General features: G+C 37.7%; 1 protein-coding gene across 26 annotated transcripts in view; it reads right to left on the minus strand.

The window, feature by feature from the left end:
• Nucleotides 1–18,488, minus strand: part of CADPS2 (calcium dependent secretion activator 2) — a 556,952-nt gene that overhangs the window by 49,963 nt on the left and 488,501 nt on the right. For 15 of the 26 annotated variants that reach the window (XM_037888978.2, XM_037888967.2, XM_037888973.2 and 12 more), the window contains 3 exons: nucleotides 14,846–15,001; nucleotides 9,974–10,121; nucleotides 1,193–1,267 (listed from right to left, as the gene is read on the minus strand). In XM_037888978.2, the coding sequence (XP_037744906.1) occupies nucleotides 1,193–1,267; nucleotides 9,974–10,121; nucleotides 14,846–15,001 (379 nt within the window). Of the gene's footprint in view, nucleotides 1–1,192; nucleotides 1,268–8,852; nucleotides 8,868–9,973; nucleotides 10,122–14,845; nucleotides 15,002–18,488 lie in introns of all 26 variants that reach the window. The other 11 variants (XM_037888976.2, XM_043550250.1, XM_043550230.1 and 8 more) reach the window with 1 other exon arrangement.

Genomic DNA, 18,488 nt, shown 5'->3' on the forward strand with positions numbered 1-18,488 from the left:
CATATGCCCACCACCTAGTCTCAAATATTAAATACACTTTAATTTAAGGAAGAATTACTTTTACGGGAGTTCTCTTTCTCTCTCTGTTTACATACATACATTTATTGAAGAGATGAGTCCTCAGTGAGGACTAACTGCATGTAATACTTCAAATTGTAAAGTTCATTTCAAAATTATATATGCATCCAAAATATTTAAATCTCTTTACAAAAGAAAAATTATATATTTTTGTGCCTTCACATAATTCAGCCAAGGGTGAACAAATTTTGCTCAAATTTCCAAAAAAAGTCCATCCTCGGCTTATGCCCAACTGTGAGAGATGTTGGTTAAAAGGGAAAAAAATTCAGGAAGTTGTGAACAAGAGAAGACAAAGTCATAATGGAGGTCTGTATAATATTCTTTCTTGGTTCCTCATTAATCAATTAAGGCACCACATACTTATAAATCTTTTATCCTAATCTTGAAAAGCTGACATCTCTGGAATGCATTAATTGTTTAAAGTGCACAGATGTTGTATTTAAAACAGGAGAACATTTATTTTAAAAGCTGTATACTTTCCCAATATTATTTGCTACTTTCTTTACTACTCTTGGAATTGTCTGTGGTTGAGGGTTTTTTCCCCCTCCTACTGTGTATTTTGTGAAGCACTTTAGGCACAATAATAAAAATATTGCTGCACTTAAAAACATCCTCTAAGTATTTAGGATAAAGGAAAAGTAAACAAAAATGCTATTCAGATTTTTTGTGTGGCCCATCTCTAAACTGAAAAGTGATTTAAATAGTATTTAAAAATGGACAGAAAGTTTTCTTCATGTACACAATGAAACAAGTAAGGAAATAAAAACACAATTAATAAAGACAATGTTAACATACTCAGAGATACAATGTTAATATACTCAAATGTGTTGGTGCTACTGGCTGCCAGTAGTCATGAAGGAGCTGCAATATAAACAAAAGAGAAACTACTCTGATTAGCAAATACTCAGAAAGCTTTCTCCAGGTGAGAGTCTAATCAATTAAATTCTGTAACATTCACGATAACTTGGGTGATCGCTGTTTACAAATCATATTTGTCCAATCTCATTGTAGAAAATACAGAATGAAATGCATTCTGTTTAAGGACATTTCTGACAATCCATGATTTAAAATGTGTTTGCCATTCTAAAACAAATCAAAATCGAAATATGTTTACCTTTGAAACAAGAAGTGAAATAATTTCTTTAACAGTTTCTTCAATCAAGTCATCTATTTTTGAATGGTATTGTTGCTGCGTTTTAAAAGACAAAGAAAGCATTAGTGTGTATACGAACACAACACTTTTGTCATAAGTCATAAATGGTACAAAGCTGCTAACCCTGACAGATCAGATTCACTTAAAATTATCATTTTGAACATCAGAAGAACAAAACATTGAAAACGATCCACCCAATCAACACTTTCTTACATTTTGTGCTGAAAATTTTCCCATGTACACTGTTGAGTTAAGCAGCTAATGGGGTTATTATTTAGATGAATTGAGTTCTTATTCTTATTCAGGCGAAGGAATGTGAAGGATACTTTTTGTCTTCTCCTCTATAATTAAGGTGGCCATGTATTTTTTTTTCTAAAGGGTTGGTATAGCTGGAGAAGCAAAAGGACTAGAAAAAGATTTAATTAATACAGCATTTCATGTCTGACAACTCTCATTCATAAGTTATTTTAAATGTCCTCTAGAAATAAAATGAGCTCCCAATTGTTCATCCTAAAAGGGCCTTTTTGTCAGCTTAGTGAGCTGCAGTTTATACAAACCTTACATTACGCTCAAGCAAGGACAAAATTAAAATTTCATCAACAAAGCTGAATAGATGGTAACAAATTAATAGTCCACAGAAGGCATAATAAAACAGTCCTCATTCTTCAAAGCTTTTTTTCCTGCTTTTTCACAGAAAAAGATGTTTTTAAGTAGGTGCTATTTAAAATAAATCTGAAAGACTTTTATGCTTTCTTTGGATAATACTACAGAGTTCCATCCTGAAATTAACAGGAGCTAGAACTCCTATTCTGCTGTGAAGGGACATCAATTTAAATAGTAATTCTTCCTTTAAAAACATTTATCTGACAGCAAAGATTGTCCTCAATAGCCACTTCACAGAAAATGTGACTTGTAAAGACTAACCCTATCTTGATAATTCAAGGCTACTTGGAACAGCTAATAACATAATGCTTGGAGTAAAAGTACTGAGGTCAACATAAATATTAGCCTAGCTTAGCAGCTGCCAGATGAATAGTTTTCTAAGATGTAAGTTTTTGAAGGCCATTTTTCTTCTGTCTCAAAGTTTCCATACAAATCAAAACATTAAATTGGATCTGCTTAATATGCTCAGGAAATGATTTTCCAAACAATAAATACTTACAGTATCTGCATTCGAATTAAAGTAGCATAGGGGTCTGTTATGTAACTTCTCAATGCCCCAAGTACTTTTTATTGCATGTTGAATCAATATTTTTAAAAAAATTCTCCCTTTAAAAATGCATATAACTGAATATATACCTCATGAAGATCTCAATGCACATCTCATTCACTCTGAAGAGTGAATGAACCTAATGCAAATACACAGAGAAGCTTTCTGTGGCTGCAGTATGGACAAGTTGCTGGCCTTTGTCCTACATCCAAGGGGGAAATTATTAATTTTTTGAAAGGCATAAAATTTTGTTGACACTTTAAGGGCCCAATTCAGCCAAAATAATCTGTGTCTTTTGTTGTTATGCAATCCCAGCAGACAGTGGATCCTGCCTCTCCAGCAGAAGTATCCAAAAATTGATTTCTCACAGATGTCACCCATATCTCCTCAACTTTAGTGCCACCGCTGACAGTTGCAGAGTTACCCAAAAGTTCATGCAAATTACCTCCACTTCTAATGCCCCAAATCCTTATATTTTCATTTCCCTCCATTCTCCTGTCCCATCGCTATCCTGATTACCTATGATTTTGCAGGAATTGGGAGTTAATCTATTGCAGGCTAAAGTAACTCTCATAGGAATAAGTTGAGAGAAGGGAGTTCAGGCAACCCCAAGTGTTCAAAAATCATGATACAAGATTTTCAGAGAATGAGATATTTTTTAATAAAAATTTGGATTATTTTATTTGCTTCCTGGTTTGGAACTTTTAAGGTTAATGTTTTCAAGTTTTTCTCTGCAACCATGAGGGCTATAAACTTTTTTTTTTTTTAAGCTGAGGTTCTCATGTAATCATTTGAAGCTGGAGCTTCAAGAGAAACATCAAACACTATAAACTTGTAATAAAACTGTGAGTGTTGGCAATGCTGCATGCATGATCCTTGCCCAACAGTCCAGTTTCTGAAATTATCTAGAAGAGATATTTATGGCAACATTTGGCCTCCACGTCTCTAAACTCGCCCTAGTGAGACCAATGGATAGTATAAATGATTCTCTCTGAATAGATGAAGGAATTGAAAGTCAGAAAAATAACACACCTTTAGTCATTTTAAAATTCTTCCTTGGCTGATGTATTGTTCATTTAGGGGCTGGGAGGGTAGACAAAGCAATTTACAGAACTGAACTAATTTGAGTACTGGGGGAGTGATAGCTCAGTGGTTTGAGCATTAGCCTGCTAAACCCAGGGTTGTGAGTTCAGCCCTTGAGGGTGCCATTTAGTGATCTGGGGCCAAAAAAAAGGGGGAGGGGAACTGGTCCTGCTTTGAGCAAGGGGGTTGGACTAGATGACCTCCTGAGGTCCCTTCCAACCCTGATATTCTATGAAGAAAATCTCCTAGCATCATTCCTGAGATCCCTGAAGGAGACATTGCAGAATGTGGCATCCCAATGGCTCTGGGATATTTTCTTCTCAAAAAATGTGATCAGCTGCAGCCAAAGGAGGTCTATAGAGTGTCAATGGGGAGACTATTTTCAGCAGTGGTGAACTTACCATGAGCTAAGAACATATAAGATTTCCCTTTCTGGACCAGACCACTGGTCCTTCAGGTGTGGCTGATTCTGACAATGATAATAACCTCATGCTGGGGAGGAAGACAAAAATACTAGGGCTGTCAAGTGATAAAAAAAAATTGTGATTAATTGCTCGATTAAAAAAATTAATCACAGTTAATAGGGAGATTAATCACACTGTTAAACAATAATAGAATACCATTTACTGAAATATTTTTGGATGTTTTCTACATTTTCAAATATATTGATTTCAATTACACCACAGAATACAAAGTGCTCACTTTATATTTATTTTTATTACAAATATTTGCACTGTAAAAAACAAAAGAAACAGTATTTTTCAATTCACCTAATACAAGTCCTGTAGTGCACATTCTTTATCATAATAGTTGAACTTACAAATATAGAATTATGTACAAAAAATAACTGCATTCAAAAATAAAACAATGTAAAACTTTAGCGCCTACAAGTGCACTCACTCCTACTTCTTGTCCAGCCAATCGCTCAGACAAACAAGTTTGGTTACAATTTGCAGGAGATAATGCTGCACGCTTCTTGTTTACAACGTCACCTGAAAGTGAGAACAGGCGTTCACATGGCACTGTTGTAGCCAGTGTTGCAAGATATTTACGTGCCAGATGTGCTAAAGATTCATATGTCCCTTCATGCTTCAACCACCATTCCACAGGACATGCGTAGATGCTGATGACAGGTTCTGCTCGATAACCATCCAAAGCAGTGCCAACCGACGCACATTCATTTTCATCATCGGAGTCAGATGCCACCTGCAAAAGGTTGATTTTCTTTTTTGGTGGTTCGGATTCTGTAGTTTCTGCATCAGAAAAGAGCTTTTAAGAGTTCTGAAAGCATGCACCACACCTTGTCCCTCTCAGATTCTGGATAGCACTTCCGATTCTTACACCTTGGGTCAAGTGATATAGCTATTTTTAAAAATCTCACATTGGTACTTTCTTTGCATTTTGTCAAATCTGCAGTGAAAGTGTTCTTAAAATGAAGAACATGTGCTGAGTCTCATCCGAGACTGCTATAACATGAACTATATGGCAGAATGCAGGTAAAACAGAACAGGAGACATACAATTCTCCCCCAAGGAGTTCAGTCACAAATTTAATTAACAATTTTTTTTTTTAATGAGCATCATCAGCATGGAAGCATGTCCTCTGGAATGGTGTCGAAGCATGAAGGGGCATACTTATGTTTAGCATATCTGGCATGTAAATACCTTGCAACACTGGCTACAACAGTGCTGTGCAGATGCCTGTTCTCACTTTCAGGTGACATTGTAAATAGGAAGCGGGCAGCATTATCTCCTGTAAATGTAAACAAACTTGTTTGTCTTAGCAGTTAGCTGAACAAGAAGTAGGACTGAATGGACTTGTAGAGTCTAAAGTTTTACACTGTTTTGTTTTTGAGTGGAGTTATGTAACAAAAAAAAATCTACATTTGTAAGTTACAGTTTCACGATAAAGAGATTGCACTACCGTACTTGTATGAAGTGAATTGAAAAATACTTTTTTTTATCGTTTCTACGTGCAAATATTGGTAATAAAAATAATAATATAAAGTAAGCACTGTAAACTTTGTAGTCTGGGTTGTAATAGAAATCAATATATTTGAAAATGTAGAAAAACATCCCAAAATATTTAATACATTTCAATTGGTATTCTACTGTTTAACAGTGTCATTAATCGTGATTTTTTTAAAATCATGATTAATTTTTTTAAATCATATGAGTTAACTGTGATTAATCGACAGCCCTAAAATATACTCATACTGCACTTGGCCACCTGTGCATTATTGCATTTGGAAAAGAGAGGAATTCTTTCCCAATTCTTGTGATGATGAGTTTACATTTTGAAGCTATACCTGACCACATCTTGTTCAATATTATATTATACTCTGTATTATTTTCTGTTCCATTTAGGCGCACCCAAGTATCCTATTTGGTTTTTATTAAACTGCTGAAGCACATTGGACTAATATCTTTATTGTTATCACCGGTGAATCCCAAGTCTTTTCCTTGGAGGTTCTTGGAAATCAATATCCCACCACTTTATGAGTTTAAACTACTATTGCCAGTGTTTATTTATATTATGTTTCCTCTGGTCTTCTACTGCCAAGCCACATGAAGTGTTTTAATGCTTCTCGAGTTAATCAGAATCCTTTTTGGATTGTATTAATCAAAATTACCATGGAGTCATTGACAAAGTTCACCAACTTTGCTGCCCAGCATTAATAAATATATGAAGAAGCATTAGCCTCAATACACTCCACTATTCAGTTTTCCCAGTTTAAGGAATAGTTGAAGAAGAATGTCTGCCTTCGGTCCTTTACAAGAATTACAGGGTAATGAGAAAAAGAGGACTTGTGGCACCTTAGAGACTAACAAATTTATTTGAGCATATGCTTTTGTGAGCTACAGCTCACTTCATTGGATGAATTCAGAGGAAAATACAGTGGGGAGATTTATATACATGGAGAACATGAAACAATGGGTGTTACCATACACACTGTAAGGAGAGTGATCAGGTAAAGTGAGCTATTACCAGCAGGAGAGAAAAAAAAAACTTTTGTAGTGATAATCAAGGTGGGCCATTTCCAGCAGTTGACAAGAACGTCTGAGGAACAGTCGGGGGAGGGAATAAACATGGCGAAATAGTTTTACTTTGTGTAATGACCCATCCACTCCCAATCTTTATTCAAGCCTAAGTTAACTGTATCCAGTTTGCAAATTAATTCCAATTCAGCAGTCTCTCGTTGGAGTCTGTTTTTGAAGTTTTTTTGTTGAAGAATTGCCACTTTTAGGTCTGTAATCGAGTGACCAAAGAGATTGAAGTGTTCTCCGACTTGTTTTTGAATGTTATAATTCTTGACATCTGATTTGTGTCCATTTATTCTTTTACGTAGAGACTGTCCAGTTTGACCAATGTACATGGCAGAGGGGCATTGCTGGTACACGATGGCATCTATTACATTGGTAGATGTGCAGGTGAACGAGCCTCTGATAGTGTGGCTGATGTGATTAGGCCCTATGAAGGAAGTCTCATGCTTTCAGAGTAAGAACCTGAGATGGTTCCCTATGCTGCTGCTGAGAGGGGATGATGAAGGGAGACTGGAGCTCTAGAGACTGCAGTGCCACATGGGAGCGGCACAGGAAGATTTCTGAAGAGCCCTTTGGCAAGGACTGAAGCTCTGATGGTTTTGAGAGTATTTGGCTGGCAATGCAGGAGGCCCTCTTTAAGTGTTCCTGCCCTGAGAAGGGAAGTGGAATGGAATGGATCGAGAGAGTGGGGCTGTTTACCTTCTGTGTGAAAGGCCTTCATGGAAGTGCTGCCTTCCCTGAGGAGGAAGTGGGAAGCCTATTCTCAGGACATTGCCTGAAAAACAAGTAGGGGTAGAGGTGGACTCACTACTATGGGCTGAGGTGAAGCGGTGCTGGAGTCTCTGGGGTTGGCTCTGATGCTATTGGTCTTGTGTTGACGTGCTCTTCTGCCTCCCCTGAGAGGTGAGGGAGATTCCAAAGCTGTCCGACTCAGTCAGTCTTGAAAGGGAGCAAGAATCATAGAATGTTAGGGTTGGAAGAGACCTCGGGAGGTCATCTAGTCCAATCCCCTGCTCAAAGTAGGACCAACTCCAACTAAATCATCCCAGCCAGGGCTTTGTCAAGCCGGGCCTTAAAAACCTCTAAGGATGGAGATTCCACCACCTCCCTAGGTAACCCATTCCAGTGCTTCACCACCCTCCTAGTGAAATAGTGTTTTCTAATATCCAACCTAGACCTCACCCACTTCAACTTGAGACCATTGCTTCTTGTTCTGTCATCTGCCACTGAGAACAGCCTAGCTCCATCCTCTTTGGAACCCACCTTCAGGTAGTTGAAGGCTGCTATCAAATCCCCCCTCACTCTTCTCTTCTGCAGACTAAATAAGCCCAACTCCCTCAGCCTCTCCTCGTAAATCCTGTGCCCCAGCCCCCTAATCATTTTCGTTTCCCTCTGCTGGACTCTCTCTCTTGTCCACATCCCTTCTGTAGTGGGGGGACCAAAACAGGACACAATACTCCAAGTGTGGCCTCACCAGTGCTGAATAGAGGGGAATAATCACTTCCCTCGATCTGCTCCTACTAATACAGCCCAATATGCTGTTGGCCTTCTTTGCAACAAGGGCACAGTGCTGACTCATATTCAGCTTCTCGTCCACTGTAATCTCCAGGTCCTTTTCTGCAGAACTGCTGCTTAGCCAGTCGGTCCCCAGGCTGTCACAGTGCATGGGAGTCTTCCTTCCTAAGTGCACAACTCTGCACTTGTCCTTGTTGAACCTCATCAGATTTCTTTTGGCCCAATCCTCCAATTTGTCTAGGTTACTCTGGACCCTATCCCTACCTCTCCCCCCAGCTTAGTGTCATCTGTGAACTTGCTGAGGGTGCAGTTCATCCCATCATCCAGATCATTAATAAAAATGTTGAACAAAACCGGCCCCGGGACTGACCCCTGGGGCACTTTGCTTGATACCAGCTGCCAAGAGAGACATAACAACTGTGGCACCAAGAACAAGTCACAGTACCACTGCACAGCCATGCTCAGAGTACTTCCTGCCCATTCTTGTGTGTTCTGCTCCAGGAGGATCTGAAGGCATCTGCCTGTAGCAGGGCAGAAGATAAACAGAAGAAATTTCTGGAACCAGCCTGAAGAGAGATTTCAGCTGGATGGGGTGAGAAGAAATTTGGTGTCTGGTGACTGATCACTGCCTAACAAGTTCAAACAGCAGAGGAAGTCCCTCCAGCCCATGTTGCTGAATGAGCAGGAACAGTAATAGGTAGTTTATAACAAGCATTGAATATAGACAATTCACAAAGAACAAGCAGTTTCTAAAATGAAAGGCACTTACCCACTGACCAGCAAACTGGATCAAATCATGGAAAATCAAAGTAGAAAAAGCAGATAACAGGGGGAAGAACAGGAAAATGATGAACATTTCATTAAAATGAAAAATTAATTATGGCTAAAATGCTAACTTAAATAGATGAGCTAAGGAAATGAGGAGCATGCCCACCAAGACAACACAAAAGGGCAATCAACAGAAATGATATGGCTGAATAAAATAAAAATAAAACTGCCTGTAACAATGATGTGATTATATATATATATATTTCTGCACAAGGCAGGAATAATTGTTGGTGTCAAATTCTGACAATTGGTTTCCCTCCCCCATGAAAACCCAAACAAACAAAATTACACCCCCACCCCCACCCATGTACATCAACACTGCAAAAGCAGTATTAATTGTGCATCAGTATTCTGGATGGCCTAGAGACCACTATTGCCCCCTCACCACTGCACAGATTATTCCGGACAAGACTGGGAGTATTCTATGTACAAAGGGATGGGGGAGTAGCCAAGTATGGATGTACATTCACTCAAAAAGCATGGGCCACTGCCCCATCATAGAGGCTCTCTCTACAGCCCCATTTGTACAGCACCCAAACAATGGCCTCTACACAGGTTCTAGAAGAGCAAAAGTTAAAGGTTAACAATTGTACTCAATGACTCTCTCCTCTAGTTAAAATTTTTCTCGTGCACATGTAGGTGCAAATGCCAGCCAGAGCATTAAAAGAACCAATTAAATATAAATCTAATCAGATGAACAGGTTACTATAAAGAATGATGCTTTGGCTCAGTTGTGCTATTAAGATGCTGTCATAAACAAGGTTGGTTCTTAGATGCAACTCAGGAGAAGCTCTGGGATGGACAGTGCAAAATCCCTCCTGGTGTCTCCCTGAACAAAGAAAAATTATGGACTTTCCTCTGTCCATTTGGATGGAATAATGGGGGACAGTCTGCACCCTCAGTGATACTCAGATACTTATATAAACAAAATTAAAACTATGTGACACATTTCAGAAGACAAAATACACGAATAAAAAACAAAGCTATTTTAATCAATCTAGTAAAGACAGTCCACAGTGCTAGACACCCCTGATTAATCTAAACATACACAATTCCACCTACCTCTTGCCCACCATCCAGAATGCAGAGTTTAGCAGTTTGCTTTTTGGCATCAACTAAAACGTTAAACATCGTACACACAGAGGCAGGAATACGCAAGTCCATTGATTTGTTTGTCTTTTGCAGCTTGAGTTCAAATGCAATTCTTGTTCTATTTATTTAAACATGAATTCACAACATGAAAGTTTGTCATAATTCCAGACAACTGACATGTAAAAGCAAAAATCTCACTAAATGTGTTAATTTAAAAATTAAGTCTGTGAGCACCAGGTGGAAGCATGTAGGAACACAATACTACAAGTAGTAGAGTAAAATATTCATCTGTTCAGTAGAACACGAAAGTAATCTCAAAATTCTGCTTTGATTTAGCTAAATAATGACTGATAGGCAAAAACATAATACATTTAACAATATGCTTCCTAATCCATTATCTGTGAACAAGTTTCAAGCAGTAAAAATATAAAGCTCAAAGAAATATTTGGATCTTCTGCATTAAAACGTAACAGCTAATCTGTCATGTTAGGATACCACTTCTGATACATCTGACTCAAAAATCCTCTTACGGCTTTAATTAAAAAAAAACAATCTTTAATAAAGAAAAAAGTGAGTTAAATTATTTCCTTTCATATTAAAACAAAGATAGATACACAAAGATCTGGTTCTCGTCTCATGCTGGTGTAAATCCAGAGCAAAATCACTGCAGTCAGTAGAGTTACATCAGAGAAAATTTACTGTGAGATCAGAATCAGGCCTATTTTATACAAATGTAAAAGGACGGCTAAATCAAACATCTACGCTACTAGAGAAATATAATTCTTATAATCATTACAACAGTTTGTATAAATCAGCCTAAAAGTTTCATTTCATCTCTCCCCAAAAAACTTTCCTCATATGATTCTCCATTTGATTTGAGAGAGTGACAAGATTTCTCATGTGTCAGCTGCAATGTTATTGCTGTTTTGGGACCATTTACGGGTGTCTTGCACATGGAAACTCATGCTGAGGTGAAACTTTACATAGCTGAATTAGAATGTGCCCTATGGTGGGCACATAGAGGGCTACTGAATAAAGTTCCTACTCCACTGGAGATGAATTTACCGAAGGACAGCAATTTTCATGTTAAAGACTTAGCCATATGAGTTGTTTCTGAGAATCTTATTAAGCCAATGCACCTGGAAGCCATCAGTCTTCCTGATTTGCTTAAAAAAGAAGTCTAGATCTCATAATCAGGCCTTTGACATTTTCAGATTTGCCTATTGCAACAAGCTCTACAGTACCTGACACCGAAGTGAAAAGCCAACTCAAAAGGTGTAGCTGATTCATCATGTGGCAGCTTGTGTCCTAACAGAGACCACTTGTAATGACAGCAATGCACCAGTACTTCGCTACTATTACCTGATCCAGTTCTGATTTGCTATAAAAATGCTTTTCTTTAAAGTTCTGAACATACTAGGCCCAACTTGCTTACAGATAGCATTCCAGATATATGTTGTTGGAATAAACAGATGATGACAAATTCATTCATATGATAGTGTTTTTTGTGGGATTGTTCAGAATATGCCTCTTTTATATAACGGGTGGCCTGGCTGGGTCCATAAAAGCCTTGTGAAGCAGCTGATATTGGTCTCATGACATTTGTTGGAGTCGGCAGTGAGTAAAAGTAATTTCCCTGGTACACAGACCAATGAAGAAAACACAATGACTCTTGGGTAGGAATACAGTTGTATGTAAGAGATGATTGGGAAGGACTTTTGATCGAGCTTTACCACAAACAGATGAAAGAGTGGACCTTCAGGAAGTTCCACACTATGATCTGTTCTTCTTTTTATAAAAATAATAACTGCATGCTTGAAATCACTTGGAATGATCTTAGGTTTCCAAGTAGAAATGTAATAGTTGAAGATTGTGGATATTGTTCTGCCACCATGATGAAGCAGTACAGAGGATAAGCCTTCATATTTGGATAAGTGGTAAATTTGAGGTGATAAGCAGCTTTGCTAATTTTCTCCAATGACACTAGAGCTTGAAGTATTTTCTACCCATAGTAGCTTATTAGGCATTCTGTAAGTTCCATGCTCTTTAACCAGCAAGCCACAATTTCACATTGGCAGTCAATAAACTTGAACCACCTGCACTTCGTGGTGGAACATGTTTTCAGGACCACAGATGTAATTCATTCATTTACAGTGTCAAAAGATTTCTCTTCTACCAAGAATTTTTGATTGCAAATCTTCTAAGAGTTGATTTTTAGTTAGATACGGAAGGAGTGATAAGTGAAACAATTTGCTTTTAGGCCACTTACCTCAGGTTCCTTCTTGTCAAACAAGACTAGACATATGGTTTTAAATCTTCCTATCACTTTGAAGGCAGTAACACAGACTTAAAAATTGTCAATAAAAAAGGTTTCTTTTCAAATGTGGGTTTTCAAGGTGCAGCCACAAAATTTGCATCTGGGCTCATTTTACATGTGAACCCCCATATTTCTGTCTGAGAAATCAGCAACGGAACACAGAAATAGGTGCCTGAGCTAGTGATTGTTTATTTGCCACTCTAAATACCAATTTGTGCAAACTATTGTACAGGAAAAGTTTAGGCTTTTGAAATCTCAACCACTATGGTCAGCACTAAGAACTGTTCAGTATTTTTCAAATGATTGTTGATCTACCTTGTCAAAAAATTGTTTTTCATAATCATTCAGGCTTTTTTTTTTTTACAATTTTTTTTAAAAAACACCAGAAAAATGGTTATCAAATTGTTTTGTTTGCAGAAAAATTGTTTTTTTAATAATTGTTTTTTTCATATTGTTTCAACAAACAAAAATGTCAACAACCATTTTGATAATGTTATTGTTGATTTTTTAAGAAATATTAAAAATATCATGTCAAATTTTGATAAAATAAAAAATGGGTCCTTTTCAAATACATCAAAATTAAAACAACTTTGACATTTTACTTTTTTTAATGAAATTAGGTTTTTATTTTTCAACCTAGCTCTAGTTAGATATATCTAGATAACATTCATCATAATTTATCAGTTATATTTTTATGAGTTATATAAAATGTATAAACAACATTTAGCTTATGCTTATATGTAGCAGCAAGGATATTGTGATATATCTTTAAGATGCTTGAAATCATATTCTGTAGATCCTTTAGCAAGTTTGAAATGTACTTGCACTGTTCTATCATTTTGAAGTGTACATCTCAGTACAATCTGCTATCAAGACAGCATTTGGCACCTCACTTGACTTTGATAATATGTAGATGATTTTTTAGGACTTTTGGGTGGCCTTCAAAAAGTATTTCTCAAACCTCTTCCCTTAACATATATACCAAACCACTGTGATCTTGCCGCTACACAGAGTGAAAGCCTTAGGATTCAATTCAGAGGAAGGTCAGCAAGATAATTTATTAGGACAGACTCAAACTACAACCCAGATCTGTGAGGGATCTGTGTACATCCTAGTGAATTTCAGCACTTATATAATTGTGTTTTACAAACAGTGGCTACTTAGTCATTATAACCCCCGGGTGATGCATTTCAGTATTATTATCCCAATTCTACGTATGGGGATACTGAGGCGAAGAGGTTACATGGTTTGATGAAAGCCACACAGTCAATGTCAGAGCCAAGACTGGAATGCAGAAGTCTCTTGCTCTCAGACCTGTGCGTAGTAGTCTACAAAACAATACTGCCTTTTATACTTTGTAGCCACCCTTCCTTGAGCTTAGAGACCCACTAACTACTCATCAGAAGAGACATTCAAGTAGCCAACAGGGAGCCAAGAGAGACTGTAGCTGACCAAGTGCTATTAGCAGTATCCCAGGTGGCACAGGCCCCCCACAGTTTTAAATTGGTATAGGGTCACCCCCAAAATAGAAGAATATCTGAATATGGGTTTCATGAATCCCAAAGGCTAATCCTGGGTGGTATGATTATTGATAAGTCGTGAATAACCTGTAATGTTCAGTAAAAATCCATGTGACAAACTTTCATCCCAGTGATCGGTTTACATTAATTTATGTTTACATGTTCAAATCTACCTTTGAAAGGAATAGGGCCAGAAACTCACTTTAAAAAACAAAGAGCACCCATCTTATAATAGCTTTATGCTTCAGGATCAAAAGTGGGATCTGTGGTCTTTGCACGCTCCCAAAATAGCCCTATTGTTTATCATTTGTTTTATCATAATGCTTAGAGTCCCACTCATAGATCAGGACCCCATTGTGCTCAGCGCTGTAAAAAAAACTCCACAGAACAAAAAGCCTGGCCCTGGCCCAAAGACCTTACAATCTAAGTATAAAACAAGAGACACCAGATGGATACAGACAGACAGATGGGGTTTGGGGTGGGTACAATGAACCAATGAGGCAATTTGGTCAGTGCGATAGACAGCGGTCTCAGCACATCATTGTCAAGCTTTCTGTAGGAATTATGGAAAAGCAGGGTTTTAAAGGAGGTTAATGAGGTGGCTTTGTGGGGAACGCCTGCCAAGCATGACAGGTAATATGGGAGAAAGCATAAGGGTACTTGTATGAAAATCAAAGAAGCGGGCGACAGAGGCTGGTATCATGGACCAAATGGAGGTGGGATTTAACATCTCAATAGTGAATGACAGACAATAGGTAAGGTAGGGACAGGACGTTGAGAACCTTAAAAGTGAAGGCAAGCAGCTTATGTTTGATGCGATAGAGAAGAGGGAGTCGGTGAGTGATGCAAAGAAAAGAATGACATGGTCAAAGCGATGGGCTAGGATCTTTGCAGTAGGATTCTACATGGATACCACACATCTAGATGTTCTCATTAACATTTCATGGATGTTCATGTCCAAATGTGTTACAACTTTTAACAGACAATTTGAAAATATAACTGTACCTTTTGACGCAGGCTTCTATCATATCACTGGCCATAAGTTTAAGTCTCTGCTCTAAATGATGGGCAAATTCTGGTTCTGGCCAGTGCAGATCAAAAACAAACATCTGCAGTGCATCAAGTTTCCAGAAAAGATCTTCTGATGTAGCTGAACCATTGCTATTAAGAAAAACAGAAGATAAATTTATAGGACATATGAAAAAAACACACAGAATAACTTTCAGAAGTAGAGTCCTCCCCTCCTTCCAGTTCACTTCTCACACGTAGCTCCCACAACACAGTTGGGTGTTGTTCCAAGCGTATTAGAGTGGTTGTGAAAGTTCTGTCCTTTTGATTTAATATGACTTCCCTAGGGGGTGAAACAAGTACATGAGTTCAACCCTGGTATCATGGAGGTGGGAGAGGGAAGTGAAGCAACCCAAATTCAAGAAAAGAGAAGAAAAATATGGGCAAAAGGAGTTTTATTTAAGACAGAACTTTTTAACGACAGTGAACACTTTGCACATATATTTGCTTGCTCTCACAGCACGGGTGGGTAGACCTCCCATAGTACTGAAGAAGTGTAATGTAGTAGAAGAGCCACACACAGACAGATACTCTCTTGACACATGCAGATTAACTCCCACTGAGGGAAGTAGTACAGAAGATCTCCAAAGCAAGGAAAAACAGAACTCACATTAATGTCCATAAACTTAACATGAGCAGAACAAAAGAAGAAAATGTCTCTATGTCATTTGCGGTTGCCACAATTTTAAAACTCTCCCTCCTGACCAACTCATAGGTTTTAATATATACATCTGCTCATCATTAATTACTGTGATACCATTACAATATTCAGCCGGAATGAACTCCTCCAAGTGTGCTAATAATGTGCCTATACTCCAAAACCTGAACTGCTGTACTGAGAGTCATAATGCTATCCACATTAACATTCCAAGTAACAGATTTCAACATACTTCAGGAGCAAAAGTGACAAAAATTTAGTATAGCAGCCTTGACTCAGCATTTTAATTTATAAGTATTGCCATTTTCCTTCCTATATTCTCATAACAAAAGGCCATAATCATGAAGGGGTTGCATGCCTTCAACTCCCACTGAATGAGTCAATGGGAGTTGAGTGCGCTCAGGACTGAGAAGGATCAGGGCCAAAAAAATTAGAGATGGAAAAGGCCTAAAATATCTCCCTAATGAAGTTGGATTGTTATCTACAGTAATTTGCTAGTGGCTCTGTCTTCTCCATTTTTAAATGACTCAAGTATTGATGCTTCCCCACGTTCCTTACACTGACAGTCCACAGTCTAATAGATTTCACCATTAGGGAGACTCATGATATTCTGCCTACATGTTTCTGCTTAATAACATCCAGTAACTCTTAGTTATACCTCCCTGTTACACCCTTGAAATAGAACAACCAGATCTCAAGAGACCAAAGATCTGTTGGGCTGATTAGGTTCCATCCTCAATCCCATCTTCTGTGTGTATGTTGCCTGTTTAGATTGCAAGCATTTTGAGGCAAAGACCCTTCCTTTGCACTGAACATAAAGCCCTTATTTACACAGTGGCAACAGTTTTTTAATAGAAGAAAAACAAGAGTCCACCGTCCTGTTAGGGTAGGATTCTTCCTTACAGACAAATGAAATAACTCTACATGGTTATCAGATACCTCCCATATTCCCTGGTAGTGAGTTTGTCCTTATATATGTTACATTATACACAAACTTAGATCACAAAATAAGATAGTCAACTGGTATGGATGAGAAAGATGTGGAGAGAGTGTACTAACTAAAAAACAAGATGCGGGTGTGCGCATAAATACACTAACATATTTTCGTACAAAGTCTCAATGTATATTGACTTTGATGAGAGTGCCTATCTGAAAGTAAAGCGCATTTATTTACCAAATGTGATAATCGCTTCTCTCTATTTGATCTGCAGGGATTTTATGCATTTTAATTTTGTTCTCTTTAAATCATATTTCTGCTTAACAGGACTCCAAACTAAATGGAATCCTCTAAGACTCAGGAGGAATCATGTGCTCTCAAATATTGTCAATGTATTCTTATGCACGTTCACTCCCTGGTGTCCACTTAAACTGGTTTCATTACATAGCCAAATAAGGTTTTACAATTATAATAATTATAATAATAGCCACTGGTTCTTGAAATTTGAGAGAAGCTCCGTAATAAACATTTCTTGTTTTTTATATGCTTCTGAACCACCATTCTTATTTATTATTTAGTTATGTATTGCACAACGACATTCAGAACCATTTTTCTTAAAGGTATAGACTAATATTGTATACTACTGACATAAAACGAGCTGTGACAACAGAAAGAAATAGTGTATTCCAAAACCACACATCTGTCATTTGATTATTATTAACTATTACAGTAAATTACTCTGGAGGATTATGATTTTACACTGACAGACTAAGATTATTTGTACAATGGTATATACTTTATTTGGGCATGACTCTGCACTCTGATCTTAATCCAGTAAAGCACTTGGTCCAGTAAATCAGTACATACTTGCTTAAAGTCAAGAACATTGTTAAATTGATTTGCACTTTGTACACTGGGATCTAATACTGCTGGAGCAGATTGAGATTCAAGGAACTGTAACCAGCTCCTTGAGGTTCCTCCCTTTTCCTGCACCAGGCATATCTAGGAGAAAAGAATTGTTATTAAGCAATGAATTGACTGAGCACTGTACATAGGAAAAACTCCACAAAACAATGACTCACATACTGAGAGTCAAATTCATTGCTAGCGTAAGAAGTGGCCCTAACTCCATGAGGTTGTAGCTGCTTCTGCCAGTGGTGATGATTACAGTGACTGTGGAACATCTATTACGTACGTAACAGAGAAAATAATTTATAAATGGAACATTGGTATAATCAAAACAAGCCATAAATCCAACTTAAAAGCTAGGCTCAAAACTTGTAAAAGAGTAAAGATTCAAAACGGAAAGGAAATAAAAATTAGGTTTAGAGTAACAAATTTTAATTAACAGGTAGATTGTAAGAAAAACTCCCATTTTGGTTAATTAAAAGCTTCTACCTCCCCTCCCCCAAACACACCGTCCCAGCCCTCTCAACCTTTCAGCATGTTTTCCTTAGCTGAATCTGACGATAATTCACAGTGTTCTGCACGTCTAGCCAAGGTGTCCTCTGAGTTAACTTCTCATGAGACCAATCAAGCAAAATACTGACTACTACACACAGCACTTTACTCTCTTAATATCTCCCTAACCTTAACATGCAATGCCCCAAATGTACCATTAAATTATAGAACCAGCAAAAACAACCGAAAACACAGTAATGATGTTCTTGTGACAGTGTAAAGACTGAGAAGAGTACACATTTAGTGTTCCTAGCCACACATTAAAGAGAAAAAATAACTTGTCAATGGAAATAGCAACAGAACAGCTACAGTGATTTAACACGGCCTGTATACAAAGTTTTATGGTAATGCTCAAAAAAGTAAGTGTAAATTATTAGTCACAGAGAGGAAAATAATTTCAATATCAATAACCCCACTTCAGCAAAGCACTTAAGCACATGCTTAACCGAACTACATGCTTAAACCCATCCTTATTCAGCTAAGCATTTGGCAAGTGCTTAACTGCTTTGTTGAAAGGGATGGAC

The sequence above is a fragment of the Chelonia mydas genome, chromosome 1 (assembly GCF_015237465.2).
Source record: "Chelonia mydas isolate rCheMyd1 chromosome 1, rCheMyd1.pri.v2, whole genome shotgun sequence".
Taxonomy (NCBI): domain Eukaryota; kingdom Metazoa; phylum Chordata; order Testudines; family Cheloniidae; genus Chelonia; species Chelonia mydas.